Source organism: Salvelinus fontinalis, chromosome 24 (assembly GCF_029448725.1).
Source record: "Salvelinus fontinalis isolate EN_2023a chromosome 24, ASM2944872v1, whole genome shotgun sequence".
NCBI lineage: Eukaryota > Metazoa > Chordata > Actinopteri > Salmoniformes > Salmonidae > Salvelinus > Salvelinus fontinalis.
Window position 1 is genome coordinate 18,890,777 of NC_074688.1, and position 19,865 is coordinate 18,910,641.

At 42.1% G+C, this 19,865-nt stretch overlaps 1 protein-coding gene across 2 annotated transcripts in view; it reads right to left on the reverse strand.

Moving 5' to 3' along the window:
- LOC129822085 (sortilin-related receptor-like) overlaps window positions 1-19,423 on the reverse strand; it is a 76,534-nt gene extending 57,111 nt beyond the window's left edge. Inside the window, exons 1-3 of one of the 2 annotated variants that reach the window (XM_055879988.1) lie at window positions 18,672-19,423; window positions 12,590-12,706; window positions 11,016-11,150 (exon numbers count right to left, since the gene is read on the reverse strand). In XM_055879988.1, coding sequence (XP_055735963.1) covers window positions 11,016-11,150; window positions 12,590-12,706; window positions 18,672-19,055 — 636 coding nt within the window. In that variant the 5' untranslated portion in view covers window positions 19,056-19,423. Of the gene's footprint in view, window positions 1-11,015; window positions 11,151-12,589; window positions 12,707-12,828; window positions 13,130-18,671 lie in introns of those variants that run through there. The other variant, XM_055879989.1, reaches the window with a different exon arrangement.
- Window positions 19,424-19,865: the final 442 nt, after the last annotated feature.

Consider the following 19,865-nt stretch of genomic DNA (forward strand, 5'->3'; position numbering starts at 1 on the left):
AAGACCAGGGAGGTTTTCCAATGCCTTGCAAAGAAGGGCACCTATTGGTAGATGGGTAAAAATAAAAGCAGACATTGAATATCCCTTTGAGGATGGTAAAGTTATTAATTAGACTTTGGATGGTGTATCAATACACCCAGTCACTACAAAGATAGAGGCATCCTTACTAACTCAGTTGCCATAGAGGAAGGAAACCGCTCAGGGATTTCACCATGAGGCCAAGGTGACTTTAAACAATTAGAGTTTAATGGCTGCGATAGGAGAAAACTGAGGAAAGATCAACAACATTGTAGTTACTCCACAATACTAACCTAAAAGACAAAGAAGGAAGTCTGTACAGAATAAAATATTCCAAAACATGCATCCTGTTGCAACAAGACACTAAAGTAAAACTGAAAAACATGTGGCCTGAATACAAAGTGTTTTGTTTGGGGAAAATCCAACACAACACATCACGGAGTACCACTCTTCATATTTTAAGCATGGTGGTGGCTGCATAATGTTATGTGTATGCTTGTCATCAGCAAGGAATAGGGATTTTTTTAGGATAAAAATAAACTGAATAGAGCTAAGCACAGGCAAAATTCTAGAGAAAACCTGGGAGACAAAATCTCCTTTCAGCAGGACAATAACCTGAAACACAAGGCCAAATATACACTGGAGTTGCTTACCAAGCCAACATTGAATGTTCACGAGTGGCCAAGTTACAGCTTTGACTTACATTGGCTTGAAAATATATGGCAAGACTTGAAAATTGCTGTCTAGCTAAGATCAACAACCAACTTGACAGAGCTTGAAGAATAAAAAAAAGAATAATGTGCAAATATTGAACAATCCATGTGTGCAAAGTTTTAGACACCCACCCAGAAAGACTCAAAGCTGTAATCATTGCCAAAGGTGATTCTAACATGTATTGACTAAGGTGTGTGAATACTTATACACATGACAACATGAAATGACCCCGGGAATAGATAAAACATCGCTCAGAGATGCACAACAATTATACAACATCAAAATGGGTGAATCTTTCTTTGAAGAAGATGTTATAAATAGGCAGATCCATAACCAGTCCGACTTGTTGTATAAGGATAGGCCCTACATGTAATGTTAGACAGCGGGTTATGCTATAGGCTAACCATTCATTATCTCGGATCCCGCTTAATTCATAAATCACTACCTAAAGTGATCACTGCAATTTATCTCTCAAACACTTTATCATATGCTTCTATAAGGGGAGGCTAGACGGACCCATATTTATCAAGCGTCTAGAGAAGGAGATTTAGGATCAGTTTTGCCTTTTAAATCATAATGAATCCGCTTATTATGGACAGAGATGAATTGATCCTAGATCTGTACTCATACTCTGAAGAGGCTTGCTAGAAACGGGCCCGGAATTCACAGCTCAAGAAGAAGAAACCACATGGTAATCATCTCCATGATGTTGGGAGCATGTTGCAGACTAAGAGGGTGAAATCCTCCTGCTGTTATACCAGGCAGCCGTGCCTCTCTCTCTGGAGCCCACCTGTCTGCAGATGGATGGCCACAGCCTGCGGCCTCAACAGAGACGCACGCTAATGCAGGGCTCACAAGGCAGGCCACACACAAGTGCCCGCCTGCTAACAGAACAAACTGCACCCACGCAGTGCCAACTTCCCATGCACCCTTACACCTGGAAATAACCTCCACTTGGCTGAGTGCCAGGGGGAACGGCTGGGGGCGGGGCCAGGGCTATGACTCACCGGCACACAGCGAGACATAATCGAACACGGCACCGCACCAAACCTCACGGCACTGCATCGAACAATCTCGAGCTCATGAGTGATAACTACGCAGGTACACAAGCACACACCCACAGACACTATAGACACCTAAATCAACCCTTAGAAACCACAAGCTCAATAGTGTTATGTGCCTTCTGCTGGTTCTGTGGAGATGGGAGAACAATGTGAAAAAGCTATACACTCATACTTTGAAAACATAATAAAACCCCTCTGTATCAGGGCAGTTTGCAATATAGAGACAGGCCTTTTATCATCATTCTGCACAGTGAGTGCACAAAACATTTGGAACACCTGCCCTTTCCATGACAGACTAACCAGGTGAATCCAGGTGAAAGCTAAGATCCATTATTGACCCGTTAAATCCACTTCTATCAGTGTAGATGAAGGGGAGGAGACCGGTTAAAGAATGATGTTGAAGCCTTGAGACATTGAGACATGGATTGTCTATGTCTGCCATTCAGAGGGTGAATGGGCAAGACTAAATATTTAAAGCCTTTGAACAGGGTATGTTAATAAAGTGCCAGGTGCACTGGTTAGAGTGTGTCAAGAACTGCAATGCTGCTGGATTTTCACGCTCAACTGTTTCCCGTGTGTATCAAGAATGGTCCTCCCGAGTACCGCAGCAGCCTAACATGCTGACCAAACTAGACACGCGCCCGCGTGCGCCATCACACGCATGTTGATTTTGTTCACCCACACCAGAAGCGATCAGGACACACAGGTTGAAATATCAAAACAAACTCTGAACCAATTATATTAATTTGGGGACAGGTCAAAAATAATTAAACATTTATGGCAATTTAGCTAGATAGCTTTGTCCTGGTATTTTTATTACATTTATTTTTTATTTAACTAGGCAAGTCAGTTAAGAACAAATTCTTATTTACAATGACGCCTACCAAAAGTCCTCCTGCGGGGACGGGGGCTGGGATTAAAAATAAACTCAAGAATATAGGACAAAAACACACAACACTACATAAAGAGAGGCCTAAGACAACAACATAGCATGGCAGCAACACCTGACAACACAGTATGGTAGCAACACAACATGACAACAACATGGTAGCAACACAACATGGAAGCAGAACAACATGGCAGCAGAACAACATGGCAGCAGCACAAAACAGGGCACAAACATTATTGGGCACAGACAACAGCACAAAGGGTAAGAAGGTAGAGACAACAATACACACAAGTGTCAGTAAGAGTGTCCATGATTGAGTTGAGGTTGAGAAGAATTGAGGTTTAAGGACAACAAAGTCAAGGTATTGGAGTGGCCATCACAAAGCCCTGACCTCAATTCTATAGAAAATTTGTTGGCAGAACTGAAAAAGCGTGTGCGAGCAAGGAGGCCTACAAACCTGACTCAGTTACACCAGCTCTGTCAGGAGAAATGGGCCAAAATTCACCCAACTTATTGTGGGAAGCTTGTGGAAGGCTACCCGAAACGTTTGACCCAAGTTAAACAATTTAAAGGCAATGCTACCAAATACTAATTGAGTGTTTGTAAACTTCTGACCCACTGGGAATGTGATGAAAGAAATAAAAGCTGAAATAAATCATTCTCTCTACTATTATTCTGACATTTCACATTCTTAAAATAAAGTGGTGATCATAACTGACCTAAGACAGGGAATATTTACTAGGATTAAATGTCAGAAATTGTGAAAAACTGAGTTTAATTGTATTTGGCTAAGGTGTATGTAAACTTCCAACTTCAACTGTATATGCAGATGATACAGTCTTATACTCAGCTGGCCCCTCCCCAGATTTTGTGTTAAACGCTCTACAACAAAGCTGTCGAAACTGTCGATATAGATACTTTTGTACATGTTTCCTCCAGCATCTTCACAAGGTTCTTTGCTGTTGTTCTGGGATTGATTTGCACTTTTTGCACCAAAGTACGTTCATCTCTAGAAGACAGAACGCATCTCCTTCCTGAGCGGTATGACGGCTGTGTGGTTCCATGGTGTTCATACTTGCGTACTATTGTTTGTACAGATGAACGTGGTACCTTCAGGCATTTGGAAATTGCTCCCAAGGATGAACCAGACTTGTGGAGGTGTAAAAAAAAAATGCTGAGGTCTTGGCTGATTTCTTTTGATTTTCCCATGATGTCAAGCAAAGAGGCACTGAGTTTGAAGGTAGGCCTTGAAATACATGCACAAGTACACCTCCAATTGACTCAAATTATGTCAATTAGCCTATCAGAAGCTTCTAAAGCCATGGCATCATTTTCTGGAATTTTCCAAGCTGTTTAAAGCCACAGTCAACTTAGTGCATGTAAACTTCTAACCACTGGAATTGTGATACAGTGAACTATAAGTGAAATAATCTGTAAACAATTGTTGGAAAAATTACTTGTGTCATGCACAAAGTAGATGTCCTAACCGACTTGCCAAAACTATAGTTTGTTAACAAGAAATTTGTGGAGTGGTTGAAAAACAAGTTTTAATGACTCCAACCTAAGTGTATGTAAACTTCCGACTTTAACTGTAAATGGATGAGAGCGCTTCCTACTGCCTGAGCTATGTTGTCGATGTAAATTGAGAAGAGCGTGGGGCCTAGGATCAAGCCTTGGGGTACACCCTTGGTGACAAGCAGTGGCTGAGACAGCAGATGTTCTGATTTTATAGACTGCACTCTTTGAGAGAGGTAGTTAGCAAACCAGGCCAAAGACCCCTCAGAGACACCAATACTCCTTAGCCGGGCAACAAGAATGGAATGGTCTACCGTATCAAAAGCTTTGGCCAAGTCAATAAAAATAGCAGCACAACATTGCTTAGAATCAAGGGCAATGGTGACAACATTGAGGACCTTTAAGGTGGCAGTGACACATCCATAACCTGAGCGGAAACCAGATTGCATACCAGAGAGAATACTATAGACATCAAGAAAGCCACTCAGGTGATTATTGACAACTTTTTCCAAAACTTTTGATAAACAGGGCAAAATAGAAATAGGCCTATCACAGTTAGGATCAGCTTCATCTCCCCCTTTAATTAAAGGACGAACTGTGGCTGCCTTCCAAGCAATGGGAACTTCCCCAGAGAGGAGAGATGTTAAAAAGGTCAAAGATAGTCTTGGCGATTATAGGTGCAGCAACCTTAAAGAAGAAAGGGTCTAAGCCGTCTGACCCAGATGTTTTTTTGGGGTCAATTTGAAGGAGCTCCTTTAGCACCTTGGACTCAGTGACCGCCTGCAGGGAGAAACTTTGTAGCGGGGCAGGGGAAAAAGAGGGAGAAGCATCAGGGCTAGTCGCATTAGAAGGGGTGGGAGATGATGAAATGTTGGACGGGCAAGGAGAGGCATGGTTGAGTCAAATAGGAATCTTGACTTAATGAAGTGGTGATTAAAAAGCTCAGCCATGAGCTTCTTGTCAGTAACAACCACATCATCAACTTTAAGGGACATGGGCAGCTGTGAGGAAGAGGGTTTATTCTCCAGTTCTTTAACCGTTTTCCAGAACTTCTTGGGTTTAGACCCACAGAGAGAGAACTGCTCCTTAAAGTAACTAACTTTGGTCTTCCGGATAGCCTGAATGCACTTATGTGCCTGAACGAGAGCCAGTCAACCTGAGTATGCGTGTGCCAAGCCATTCGCCAAATGCAATTCTTGAGGTGGAGTAACTCTGCAAGATCACAGTCGAACCAGGGTCTGAACCTGTTTTTAATTCTCATTTTCTTTATGGGTGTGTATTTGTTAACAATATCACTGAAAATATCAAAAAAGAAGGCCCAAGCGGCTTCGATACTCTTTCGTAACCACGTCCCAGTAATGACCAACACATCTGGATTGGAGCTGTGAATCCACACTTTCAATTTATCCATTTTAGGTAATAAGCTTCTAGTGTTAACGTGCAGAAAACCCAGGCTTTTACTAGAACAGAAATCAGTGAAACAGATAGAGCACAAGTCAGAATTGGGGCTAACAACAGTAGATGGGCCAGGGTGTACATGCACATTTCCAGATATCATCAGCAGTAATACAATCAAGGCACAGCAGAGGACAGGGAGAGTTCTGCAGTGTTGATTTATGATATTTGAATGTGCATTAAATAACAACATGATCATGTAATACAGCAATTTCATCAGGTAAGATGAATACAAAGCCGGCGAGAGGTGGTTAGAATAGGATGGGGGGCCAAAAGTGTGTGTAACCAATAGAGAGTCAGAATCCCGAGTGTGGGAACAAGCATAGTCTCCCCCACGGTTGGGTAAACAAGAAAGTTCATAGTCAACAAAGCATGCAGGAGTCATGAGGGAAATAGCAAAATGCACAAGAGAAAAATATATAACGACTTGGGGCTAGCCATTTTAAGTTCAGAGTCACTCGCTCCAACAGTGCCTGTGTGCTGGAGGTGAGTGAAAGCTCTGGAGAGAGGGGGGAGTGTGGTGGGGGTAACAGTACCAGTGGATGGTCTCTGAACAGCAGGAGTTGGCTTCAAGGCCTCTGGATTTGGGTGGGGTTGCCTGCCATTTCTTGGGCTCAGAGGCTTCGACACCGCTCACTTCACACCTCACTGCTAATTGAAGTTGTATCTGGTCTGTCTCAGTTCCAGGTTGGATGGTGTATTAATCCTTCCAGGTAATCTTGTCCAAAATGAGGTTGTAGGTTTGGAGTTTTGATCTGGAGTGAGGGTATCATCCTGTATATGTCCCTGTCTAAATCTATTTTATTTTTGTAAAAACATGCTGAAAAATGCAGAAGCTCATCTGCTCATGACCTCTCTCTCCAGCAGCCAGGGAACATTGCCGTATATAAACATTGGGTTGTTAATTCACCTGAAATGAATTTCCTTCTTTGGACTTTATATGGCGGTTGGAAACCAACTTTACAGCATTACTACAACCTACCGGAGTGTGGACCTACGTTCTTCTTTCAATCACCCACGTGGGTATATGCTTCTAAAAACCAATGAGGAGATTTGAGATGCACGACTTGCAACGTGTTGAGCGTCACAAATAGAACCAACTTCTATTTTAGCGCCTGGCCACGCAGACGCTCGCTGTCACGCTCAAGCAGTGTGGCTGCAATGATTGAATAACATGTATTTGTACATTTATTTTGGACGCGAGCGGTTTGGTCAGCATGTAAGGGAAGATCATGTGACATCCATATGAAAAAAACGTGCAAAAGTACTTAACACATATTGCTGCAAGATATATTTCCCTCTGTTGGATGCATATTTTTTTCTTGTTGTCTGGTTTCTAGATGATTGCCGGTTCAATATCCAAGTATATAGAAACAATGACATTGACAAGCCCAGAGGAAGTGCTGTTATTCTCTCTGTGACATCACCTTGTAAGCAAACGTATATGGTGTGCTGCAAGAATGGGGACCAAGAAGGAGTTTCTGCTAAACCACTGGTAAGCATACATTTTGAAATGCTTACATCTACGTTACATTTAACGTATGGCTTAATTTCACATTTTACAGCTGAACTTCCCACAAAGCAATGGACACCCTCTGTACAGTCTCTGTAGCCTTAGTTTGGGTTGACAACTGGGTTGGGTTCAGCAGTTGTTCAAGAAAAACAAAAATCGGTGTTCTCCTTATGAGATAAGATCAGGAAGTACATTCCCACTTCATAGTTTCTCCCTACTGAACACAACCCAGGTGTGATTATTACTGTACCTTCATACTAGAGGTCGACCGATTAAATCGGAATGGCCAATTAATTAGGGCCGATTTCAAATTTTCATAACAATCGGAAATCGGTAATTTTGGACGCCGATTTTTTATTTTATTTTTTACACCTTTATTTAACTAGGCAAGTCAGTTAAGAACACATTCTTATTTTCAATGACGGCCTAGGAACGGTGGGTTAACTGCCTTGTTCAGGAGCAGAACGCCAGATTTTTACCTTGTCAGCTCAGGGATTCAATCTTGCAACCTTACGGTTAACCTGTCTAGGATCAGCGTGCCGCTAGCGGCACACCCCCCCCCACTGAAAAACCAGTGCCGCGAAATTCAAAAAAAATATTTTTTTTAAATATTTAACTTTCACACATTAAAGTCCAATACAGCTAATGAAAGACACAGATCTTGTGAATCCAGTCAACATGTCCGATTTTTAAAATGTTTTACAGGGAAGACACAATATGTAAAGATGTACATCTATTACCTAAAAACACATTAGCATAATCCACCATCTTTTATTTGTCCACCAACACCAGTAGCCATCACCAATTCGGCTAAACTAAGATATTTATAGCCCCTAACCAACAAAAAAACTCATCAGATGACAGTCTGATAACATATTTATGGTATGGGATAGGTTTTGTTAGAAAAAAAGTGCATATTTCAGGTAGATGGCATAGGTTACAATTGCACCCACCGTCACAAATGGACTAGAAAAACTACATTGAGCAACGTGTTTACCTACTTACTAATCATCAAACATTTCGTAAAAATACACAGCATACACGAATCGAAAGACACAGATCCTGTGAATACAGACAATATTTCAGATTTTCTAAGTGTCTTACAGCGAAAACACAATAAATCGTTATATTAGCATAGCACATAGCACATAGCAGCCCAGCATTGATTCTAGCCAAAGTGGGCGATAACGTCAACATCGCCAAAAATATATTAATTTTTTCACTAACCTTCTCAGAATTCTTCAGATGACACTCCTGTAACATCATATTACACAATCCATATAGAGTTTGATCGAAAATGTTTATATTTAGCCACCAAAATCATGGTTAGACAATGTGAAATGTAGCTCAGCTGGTCAGAAAATGTCCTTGCGCCACTTAGACAGTGATCTACTCTTATACATAAATACTCATAAACGTGACTAAAAATATAGGGTGGACAGGGATTGATAGACAATTTAATTCTTAATACAATTGCGGAATTACATTTTTTAATTTATCCTTACTTTTCAATACAGTTTGCGCCAAGCGAAGCTACGTCAAAAAACATGGCGTCCTAAGCCACTAAAATGTTTCGACAGAAACACGATTTATCATAATAAAAATGTCCTACTTTGAGCTGTTCTTCCATCAGTATCTTGGGCAAAGGATCCTTTCTTGGGAGTAATCGTCTTTTGGTGGAAAGCTGTCCTCTTGCCATGTGGAAATGCCAACTGCGTTCGGGATGAACTGAAAGCGTGCCCAGCTATTCACAGCGTTAAAGAAATAAATGTCCCAAAATCGCACTAAACGGATATAAATTGCTATAAAACGCTTTAAATTAACTACCTTATGATGTTTTTAACTCCCATAACGAGTAGAAACATGACCCGAGTAATATTACCCCCTTCACTAATGCTTGGAACAGGTGCGGGCCGGTGTCCTCTAGGCGCATGACGCAGCTCCAAAAGAATGACTAGCCTCAGGGTTTTTTCATTTGTAGTGCCTGTGAACGCGCAATCGACCCCATTGAAATCGTCATCACGTAAAGGCATCCAGGGGAAGACGTAAGCAGTGTCTGTATAGTCATAGCAATAACAGTGCCCTTTTAACTGACTTCAGAACAGTGGCCAACATTTCTGAAATCTGACTCCATGTCAGGGAAATTGCTGTAGAATGGGCTCTGTTCCACTTAGAGACAAAATTTCAACTCCTATAGAAACTATAGACTGTTTTCTATCCAATAATAATAATAATATGCATATTGTACGATCAAGGATTTTGTGGGAAGCCGTTTCAAAAATTACCCAATTAGCATAAATAGTCTCAACAGCGCCCCCATCCTCAACAGGTTAACTAGTTCAACCTGCCTCACGAGGAGACCGCCTGTTAGGAGAATGCAGTAAGAAGCCAAGGTAAGTTGCTAGCTAGCATTAAACGTATCTTATAAAAAAACAATCAATCAATCATAATCACTAGTTATAACTACACATGGTTGATGATATTACTAGTTTATCTAGCGTGTCCTGCGTTGCATATAATCGATGCAGTGCGCATTCGCGAAAAAGGACTGTCGTTGCTCCAACGTGTACCTAACCATAAACATCAATGCCTTTCTTAAAATCAATACACAGAAGTATATATTTGTAAACCTGCATATTTAACTAAAATAAATCCAGGTTAGCAGGCAATATTAACCAGGTGAAATTGTGTCACTTCTCTTGCGTTCATTGCACGCAGAGTCAGGGTATATGCAACAGTTTGGGCCGCCTGGCTCATTGCGAACTAATTTGCCAGAATTTTACGTAATTATGACATAACATTGAAGGTTGTGCAATGTAACAGGAATATTTAGACTCATGGATGCCACCCATTAGATAAAATACAGAACGGTTCCGTATTTCACTGAAAGAATAAATGTTTTGTTTTCGAGATGATAGTTTCCGGATTCTACCATATTAATGACCTAAGGCTCGTATTTCTGTGTGTTATTATGTTATAATTAAGTCTAGGATTTGATAGAGCAGTCTGACTGAGCGATGGTGGGCACCAGCAGGCTCGTAAGCATTCATTCAAACAGCACTTTCGTGCGTTTTGCCAGCAGCTCTGCTGTTTATGAATTTAAGCCTATCAACTCCCGAGATGAGGCTCGTGTAACCGATGTGAAATGGCTAGCTAGTTAGCTCTGAGTTAGTTAGCTCATTCGCTCTGAGACTTGGAGTAGTTGTTCCCCTTGCTCTGCATGGGTAACGCTGCTTCGAGGGTGGCTGTTGTCGATGTGTTCCTGGTTCGAGCCCAGGTAGCGGCGAGGGGAGGAATGGAAGCTATACTGTTACACTGGCAATACTAAAGTGCCTATAAGAACATCCAATAGTCAAAGGTATATGAAATACAAATCGTATATAGAGAGAAATAGTCCTATAATTCCTATAATAACGACAACCTAAAACTTCTTACCTGGGAATATTGAAGACTCATGTCAAAAGGAACCACCAGCTTTCATATGTTCTCTAGTTCTGAGCAAGGAACTTAAACGTTGGCTTTCTTACATGGCACATATTGCACTTTTACTTTCTTCTCCAACACTTTGTTTTTGCATTAATTAAACCAAATTGAACATGTTTCATTATTTATTTGAAGCTAAATTGATTTTATTGATGTATTATATTAAGTTAAAATAAGTGTTAATTCAGTATTGTTGTAATTGTCATTACTACAAAATAAATATTTTCAAAATAAAACGGCCGATTAATCGGTATCGGCTTTTCTTGGCCCTCCAATAATCGGTATCGGCGTTGAAAAATCATAATCGGTCGACCTCTACTTTGTACACTCAGTGTAGGTACCTCTATGGTCTTCAGCCACTTACCCTCTTATTGTCAGCGGGGCTGTGATAGAACTGGGAGATGACCTGCTTGTTCCCCTCTTTCTCCTTCTCCCCACTCAGCTGAAACTTCTCTGAGATGGGGGAGAAGCTGGTTCCATAGTCGTAAGACACGTACACCTACCATGTGACAGAGGAGAGAGGAAAGAGGTGAGAACATGGAAGTGATGGTACACGGTAAACAAGTGAAATCCGCTATCACAGTACTTTTTGATGTGATGCTTTATGGACAGGAAAAATGAGGCTTGTCATGTTCGATTTCTTTAATGCTTTTTGATGAAGGACACATTTCTAGTAGAGGACAAACTTATTTTAGAATGGTGTATTGGGAGGGAGGCCATTAACTGACTCTGTAAAAGGAATCAAAGCATTTAGGCAGTAGCTAGACTTTCCATCTACGGAGAGAAACACAATACTTAGGAAAAAGCTTTGTCCGTGTTAAGTGCCATTAGAGTGGAACTGTAGTTCCTTTAAGAGAGAACTCCAATCCAGAATGTTAAGAGGTGTTTAGTGTTCCGTGCTGTTCTGTTCTGTCCTGCAGATTCTACCCAAGACAATACATGAGTGAGGTCAGAGCTCTCAGATTCCCATCAGAGTGCCAAAGACCAAGGAGCTCAGACCACAGAGAACAGCACACAAAGCCCACTGAACCCACAACGCCGGCTGGAAGTCATGTCGAGGAACATACTGAACTGGGAGTGGAGAGAGACACAAAACTAACAATTCTTGTTCAAACAAACTGTCCTTCACCAGTGGTATCTCTGCAGTTTAATATAAACAACTTGTTTTTCAAAGGGCATCACATCTCAAGTTAACCCCTTGAGGAGCAAAGGAGGTCTTTCTTACACTGTGAACAAAAGCAGTGGGGGTTGTGTGGGTTACTGTAGGCTGAGCGTGAGTATCAGACAGCATAGGGAGCTGATATCATCAAAAGCAGAAAGAGTAGAGCAAGAGAGATGTAACAGATGGAGGGATTCATCCATGGCTCAGTGAATCTGATCGAGGAGAGGAAGCGCACGGCTGGCAGGCAGGCAAGGCCATCTCATTAGCACAGTGGAACAGGTCTGGGCCTTGCAGCACTGACATCATGTGGCCTGTCACTGACCAATGGGCTCCCATGCGCGCACACAATAACATGCACGCGTGCACGCACACAAACACACATGGATACACAAACACTACATTACACAACCAAACTGTGGTTAAACCAGTATTGTCATTTCTGCCATGGTACCTTGAACAAAGGAGTCTTCATTTGAATGGGGGAAAAAATCTGAAATGTACAGTCCATAGTAAGGTTGAAAAGAGGGCAATGTGAACTGAGAGGGAAGGAGAAGATTCAAAGTGGCTGAAAACAGCACGGCTGTAAAGCAGCATGCAGGCGGTATGCTATGTAGTGGTGGATAGGTTCATGGATATGTTTGTTTCGCGTGATTGTGGATCCCCATCCCGCACACAAGGTGTGTTAATGTACTTACAGGAACTGTAGGCTACTACATTAGTGTACTCACAGGAAGTGTACTACTGTATTCGCAGGAAGTGTACTACTGTGTACTCACCGAGCTAGTCTTGGGACCTGTGGCTCCGATACTGTCTCTGGCCAGCGCCACGATGACATTGCTCTTCTCCCCGGCCCAGTGCACCACCATCTGGTTATGGGAATCGTTCAGGTTGGCCTGCAAAGAAAAGAACAGTCTCTCAACTGACCTGATATATTTTTGTTCTGCTTAATCAAAATGCAGCTCAACACGAGGCCAACGAAATAGGCAACTATCTGATAGATTACAGTTACTTTTACCTCCGATAAACGTCCTTGGACCATAATAGCATTTCATAACAAATTTGATATCAGCTAGACATTGTAATGATTTTGCTGTGTTTCCGGCATCTTCTTAGCTGGTAGAAATCCCTCCGTGAAAGGGTGCGGTACCTTGCATGGCTGTGTCTGGTATATTGAACAGAGCTGTTGTGCTTTTCTTTATTCATCCTTTTATCCGGGTAAGCTTACTGATGCACGTTACTATGGCAACGCACTTCGTGGTCTTATTGTTATGACCTTGCGAGGAGCACCTTGCTAAAGGCTCCTCTCCCTCTCTGTGTGTGTGTGTGTGTGTGTGTGTGTGTGTGTGTGTGTGTGTGTGTGTGTGTGTGTGTGTGTGTGTGTGTGTGTGTGTGTGAGACAGACAGACAGACAGACAGACAGACAGACAGACAGACAGTGAAAACAAGCAGTGACCAGCTTTACATCACATTGCCCACTGTCAGAGGCCTTCACTGTCTCCATTGAAACAACACAATGCTGCAACACTAAGTGCTTGTGGTAGATGTAGTAGTGTAAAAGCAGAAGGCACAGCTCAAACAAACTCTAATGCTCCATTGGTGCAGCTCTCAAAATAAGTCTGTGAAGTGTGAATCCCCAAAAAGTATGTCATTTTAAATCCCACTGCCTTTACCTCTCATCCGAGCACTCCCCTCTCTCATTCTTAATTTATCATTCTGCAGGGGGCTGTGAGTCTTTAAAACGCTCAGTTTTCTCCCTATACTACACTATTTCTTCAGTCTTGGATGACACAAAGACTGTCATTTCTGTATAAATTATAAACAAACGTTCCTCTTCTTTCAGTGGTAACTTTACACCAACTATTGGTACTATGGCTTGTAGACTTAGTAATGGAATGGGATTTCTGCTGTAAATTACTACAAAATAGCCTACAAGAATTTGTTGTGTGTATAAGCATGATTTCCGCATGAACATTGCAATAAGGTAACTCATTCCATGTCCATGTCACATTCTTATTGCCTGAGAAATAGAGTTCCAAAATAGTCGAACACTTCTACTAACTGGACTTGTCTAATACGAAACGCTCATTCTGAACGTTTTAAAACATTTCGCGCTATGGTGGGCCCTACTGAACACGTCCCAGGAGGTCAGCTGAGTCGAAGACAAGGCTGTCTTCAAGGCTGAGATGACTCTGCGGTAAATCTTAGCGCCTTTTAAGCCTCATTGCCCGCGGACCATGTAAAAGGGTGCCGGTATGGTCCTCCTGACACAGCTGAATCAGGAGAGTGATGGCACTGGTAAACTGCTGCAAATGGCAGCATGAGACACAATCTATTCCTCTAGCCGAGCTCGACAACAAAATCGGCCATTAACATCAGGTAATGACATGAGCCTCACTCCAACCATCTCCAGTTATGTGAAGCATTGTACTATGCTTGGGGTTAGGGCCTCACAAGCTCACTGTCGTCCGTTGAGTCCCAAAAGGTCTGGCTACCTTTAGCTATATCTCATAATACAGCTTTTAGAGTAGAAGGGACTGACTAGCTGCATTCTATTTGGATTTGTGATCAAATGAATAATAGGTCTAATCATTGTGTGGAGACATTTTGGGCCTTGAGCACAATGACATCTCCTATTGCTTGTGGTCTTGCAAGGGATTGACGATACTACCAAAAACAGTACAGCATGAAGATAGGCTAAAACTGCTTCTCCAATGGAAATCCTTGATCCCACTTATAGGCGATGTCATGGCGACGTTGGCTAGCTAAGCTCGTGCGCAGAAACACGTCATCAGGTCTAACGGTCGTCTCGTGCCGAACTGCGCATGTGCAGGCCGTCAAATCAAAGGCACTCCTTCGATATAAAGTTGTTTTCGTTCCCAGAAGTCTTGCGACGTTGCACCTCTAGGTTAAGAAACTCTGTGATAGTACTGCTCCAATTGAGGCCTTGAAAATGTAAATGTTGGGCCTGAAAATGTGGCTAACTTTGATAATAGCGATAAAGAGTCCTGTTTAGCTCTGCCAAACGTTTTTTAGCATAGATAGTCAAGATTCCAGATGTTGAGTTTGCTAGTGTGATAGTTAAAAGTGGCAAAGAAAGAAGTGACTCGGTACATCTGTTTCTTAGGCAGCATGTTGGTCACTGGGGCATTAGGACGGGTGGTCATACAAAAGCAACCATCAGTCTTTACCAAGCAAGTGCCAGGGATTCTAACACTACTCATTCCTTTGCACTAGTGCCTTGACATAATCTCTGGAAGCATCTAACAAGCCCCAAATTATTCAACATTATTATCTCTGACAAACCTTGAAACTCACCAGAGAGGAACAGTAAATGAATCTGTCCATAGCTCACGGCTCATGCTCCTTTTGCACTATCCGGACGAAGCTAGATTGATGTCAGTTGAAAAACCCCATCGGAATGGAAAAGGAAGTACACAAACCATGCATTACAAAAGCCATTGCCGAGTGTCTGAAGGAGACTGGTCAATGCTGATTCCATCAGTCCAAACTGAAAAGCACACCATATCAGTCACATCAATCTGGACTCTCCTCAAAATTGTTTTCATTGGTAATCCAGGAGACGCTTTGTGGTGCCCCAAAAATATTTTCTCTCCCCTCATGTACCCTCCCTTCTTTGAGAAGCATGGGTGTGTTCAGTAGAGAAATTGTTTTGAAACGAGTGAAACAGGGAGGTAGGCTAATACCTGAACTTGTCCAAGAAACATTCATTTTCGTTTCCAGTGGCAAAATGGTTTTGTGCCCTACTAAGCACAGCCTTGGTGCTACTAGGTCAATCTGTTTCCTCAACAACAACAACGAGCAAAGAAAAACCCTGTGAAATAGGGATAGTATTTACATCTCCCCACCATGATCTCCTTCATTATTCAAGAGAGCAGAATGAACCACTGCTGAAAGAGTGTCACCGTTGGAGCGGAGCTGAACTGACGATGACATCATCCGCCTGCTGCAGAACTGGCATTCATTACATTTGCATTTTCAATCTACCCGTGTGTATTTTTGGCTGATGCAGCCCAATCGCACCACTGTCTGTGACAGTCATGCCGCACAATAGTTATGTTTTTCTGTTATATACACTGAATGATGACCAACTAGCTGTGACAGGCCCTGATATCAATGTGTTATAGGCTAGTTTATCTCCCCATGGTGTAGTCTGGGCTCAGCTATGTTATGTAAAGGTCTGCTCTGCTCTGTGGAATCTCTGAAGTAGCCTCCTTGACAGAGACTAGAGTCCTTCTTCACAAGGCTGAATGATAAGTGGGTTAACATGGCAGATCATGCTGAATGTCTCGATGCTGTTGCCAGCTGAAGAGTAGCCAGACAGCAAAACATTAGTGAGTGCCTGGCACATTCTTTTGGGGTAAAATGTGAGAAACAAGCTTGAAGTGAGACTTCAGAGGTGTGTGTGTGTGTGTGTGGTGTGTGGTGTGTGGTGTGTGTGTGTTCTTCGGGAGGTTAAGTTGGTGCTGCACAAACACACCTTCGTTACTGCAACTTGCAGTAAATTCACTCCGAAACAGTGTGTGTTTAAAGGGTCAAAAACTAGTCTGCAATTGTAGTCCTGAAAGGATCTGTCATAGACTGTGACAGACTGTAGTAAATGATATACAAACACAAAATAAACCAATTAAATGTTTGAAGGGGACCAAGCTGGTATAACTTGCTAATGCTTGTTCTATCGCTCGCCGGCTCACACACACACATGCCGAAATAATGAATGAGACAGCAACATGACAGCAACTTCTTCATGATGATCAAAGATTATCAGGATTCTCATTGATTACCCATAGCACCTATTTTTACCCGGCACTCGCTTTGCTGCAGTTAGCAAACAGTACCAGTTGTCCTACTACATTAGGCCTAATCTATTGAAACTCAACACAAAACTGTAAACATATGTATCCTTCTTGCTCACACAGGCTCATAGAATTAGGCTAGATGACATGCATCAGAACAAGTCCATGCACCATAGTAGTATAGTCAAATATATTCATCAAGGCTCCTTACGTGTGACATAATGACCACTATGAACACTAATGAGGAAAATGAGTACAGCCAAGAATTCCCCAAGCCAAACATCACCATGGCACATGACACTTGTATTGTGGTCTTATGCACAAACCCTGTTAGATCTGTTTACTATGGGTCATGTGGCAGGGAACCAGATCCTGCTTGCTACACACCTTTAGAGTGTGCCATGTTATTTCCCTGGATATGTTTGTGAACTGTGGGAAACTGTTGACTGGATAGATTGAGCGAATTCAGGGGTGTGTTGAGTAGGGCAAGCACTATCAAAACAATTTGCAAAGCAACACAAACCAACTATTGGACAAGTTCAGGTATGACCTCTGCGTTTCACTCCATTTCAAGACGTTCTGTCTCTGCTGAACAGGACCGAGGCCTAGACTAGAGGCCTGGCTCTCTTGTTTGTTTTAAGTGAGAATCTCGACTGGCAGATGCTCAAGGCAGGTTTCAGTCACACTCCCTGCTTGAATTTCACAATACAGCCCCCTCCGTGACTGCCTCCACCGTATGACTAAGGGTTTTTACTGGAAGTCAAGTCTCAGAGTTTTTTTCTTCTTCTACTTATCAGGAATGATGGCTATATTTCTGGTCAATTAGCTGGAACCCTGAAGCCACATTCCTAGTTCTTAAACTAAGAAATTGATTAACTGTATCCACATTTCACACACACTGACAACATCCGATACAGATTTGTACACTGTCGGTGTTTTTTTCTGTTCGGTGGAAAAAAATGTGTGCTTTTTGAGGATATTTCTGAAGGGGGGGGGGGCTAAACAACAGCTTACTCCCATTCCAAGAAGACATCATCTTGCCTACAGTTAACCTAAATACACATCTGATTCAATGAACACCCTCCAGAACAAAACACAACATCTGACCAGCAGAGGAATTCCAAACTTGATCACATAAGCAACCATTTCTGTTCCAATGCAGAGAATACTGAAGAGCAGACTACCGTGATTATTAAGAAATTCACATTATAGAGATACTCAGCAAAGAGGCTTCAACGTCTTACAAAAATCAACCATAACAAAAATCAAATATGCAAAGACTGCCACTATTGGCTCCTCACAACATTTGCAGCCTCCAATAAGGCATGCATCTCCACATTGGGAAGAATCTATTGTGTCAGTCTTGGCTAATTAGAATGATGTTGTTGTTGATGTCTGTCACCCTGCCATGATGGTGTGTGTTACTGCTAAGTTTATTTATACTGTAATTTAATTTTCCAGACAAAACTGTGTGATTGTGGTTACATGCTATGATCACCAGGTTTCAGAAAAACTGGTCAGATAAAATAAAATACTGTATTGGGTTGGTCAAGAAGATAATTCAAAGACTTCGTGCAATACATGTGTGTCGGTCTGTAGATAGACTGTAAAACGGAGGGTTTGTTTACTAGATAGAGTGACGTAATTTAATAGGTTATGCCAGAGCATTCTATGGTAGCTCAAGCCTTACATTGGGAAGAAAGAGCCCGCCATGGCATCGTATGCTGAAAGGGGACAGTCTGTTCTAAAAGAAAAAAGTATAGTAACGTTAGCTACCTAACTACAGTGGTACTGATAATCACACACTTGGCAATAAGCTAGACTGACTTCGACAGCCTGGCTTTGGTTATTTGCTCTTCACCTCTCCTCGTCAAGGGTCGCGCATGAAATGAGAAAGTCATATAGGCTGCTGAGGTCCGTTACTAAACTAGCTAGTTGCTAAACGTAACTAGCTACTGTAGCTAACTTAGGATAACCTTCCGATTGTAACGTAAGACCTGCTTTCAGTAGAACTGTAGTTACTACTGGAGAAGTAATGCATTACCTGTCCATACACCTTTGGCACGGGTGGTTCGACTGCACTCCGCCGATTGCGATGCTGATACATGCCCGAAGCTATGTCTTCCCTTGCACTATGTGCAGCTCGTCGCTTCGCATCCGCGCCTATTCCATGGATAAATTCTTCCTTTGCGTTAACCGTAGAAAAACCCCTGTCCTGCGGTAGCAAGAAACGCAGGTCTCGATGCAGACGAAGGGTGGAAGAAAATGTACCAGGAGAAAAGAAAAATAACAAATATATTGTAAACCTAAGAGGAGACAGCATCTTGACTGTCTGTCTTGTCGCCATGTTTGTGTATGTTTCGTTTAGGTAACGAGAAGAGCTCATTCGAGTGGCGATTGGAGTACGCGTAGGAGGCACGTCCCCCATCACCCACCTCCCTAAGCAAATTCTGCTAGTGGCATTGGTCGAGTTCGTTTTGCATGGCCCAGAGCCTCCGGTTGGTGGAGATTTTGGTTAAGGACCAATGGAATGTATAAATAACGATTAACTCCGCTCACACGGAGCACCAAGCAATGGAAAATGAATTCTCCCATTGTTAGCGACTTTTTTGTATCTTGAATGAGTGGATGTACTTAAAAAATATCCAACATGATATAGAACCAATGCTGTATATCTAAATTATGAAAAATAAGTGGGATGCATGCCAGCAAAGCCACTACACAACACTAAACAATACATTAATTGCACTATACCACTGCTACAACTGGCTATCAGACAAAGCCTTGTCTGGTAGCGAAACAGTTCATTCAGCCTCATTTACTGCCTTAGCTGATATGGTCTGACTTGCTTAAACAAATGTGGTTTCTACTGACAATTGAGATGTACAAACTATGGCGTAAGGGGACGACGAGCAGATAACGGGCAATTTCGATTAAGACATTAATGAGCGAGCTAGGATGGACGTAATCAATATAACTACTTGTTTAGCACTTTTGAAATGTACAGCGACAGAATTCAGAACATGTGCCGTTCGTTCTTACAGTGTTCTCCCTGTACACAAAGTCAGAACCGTAGGATAAATAAAGGGGCATTTAAGCAGACAATGAAAGCTCTTACAATATTCTATGATTTCTCAAAAACAGGTTATAGGCTACATGTGCACCACCAAGTCAGAACAGAAGGCGAAATTAAGAGGTGAAAATATACCAAATTATTAGGGTGAGGCACATAGGCTAC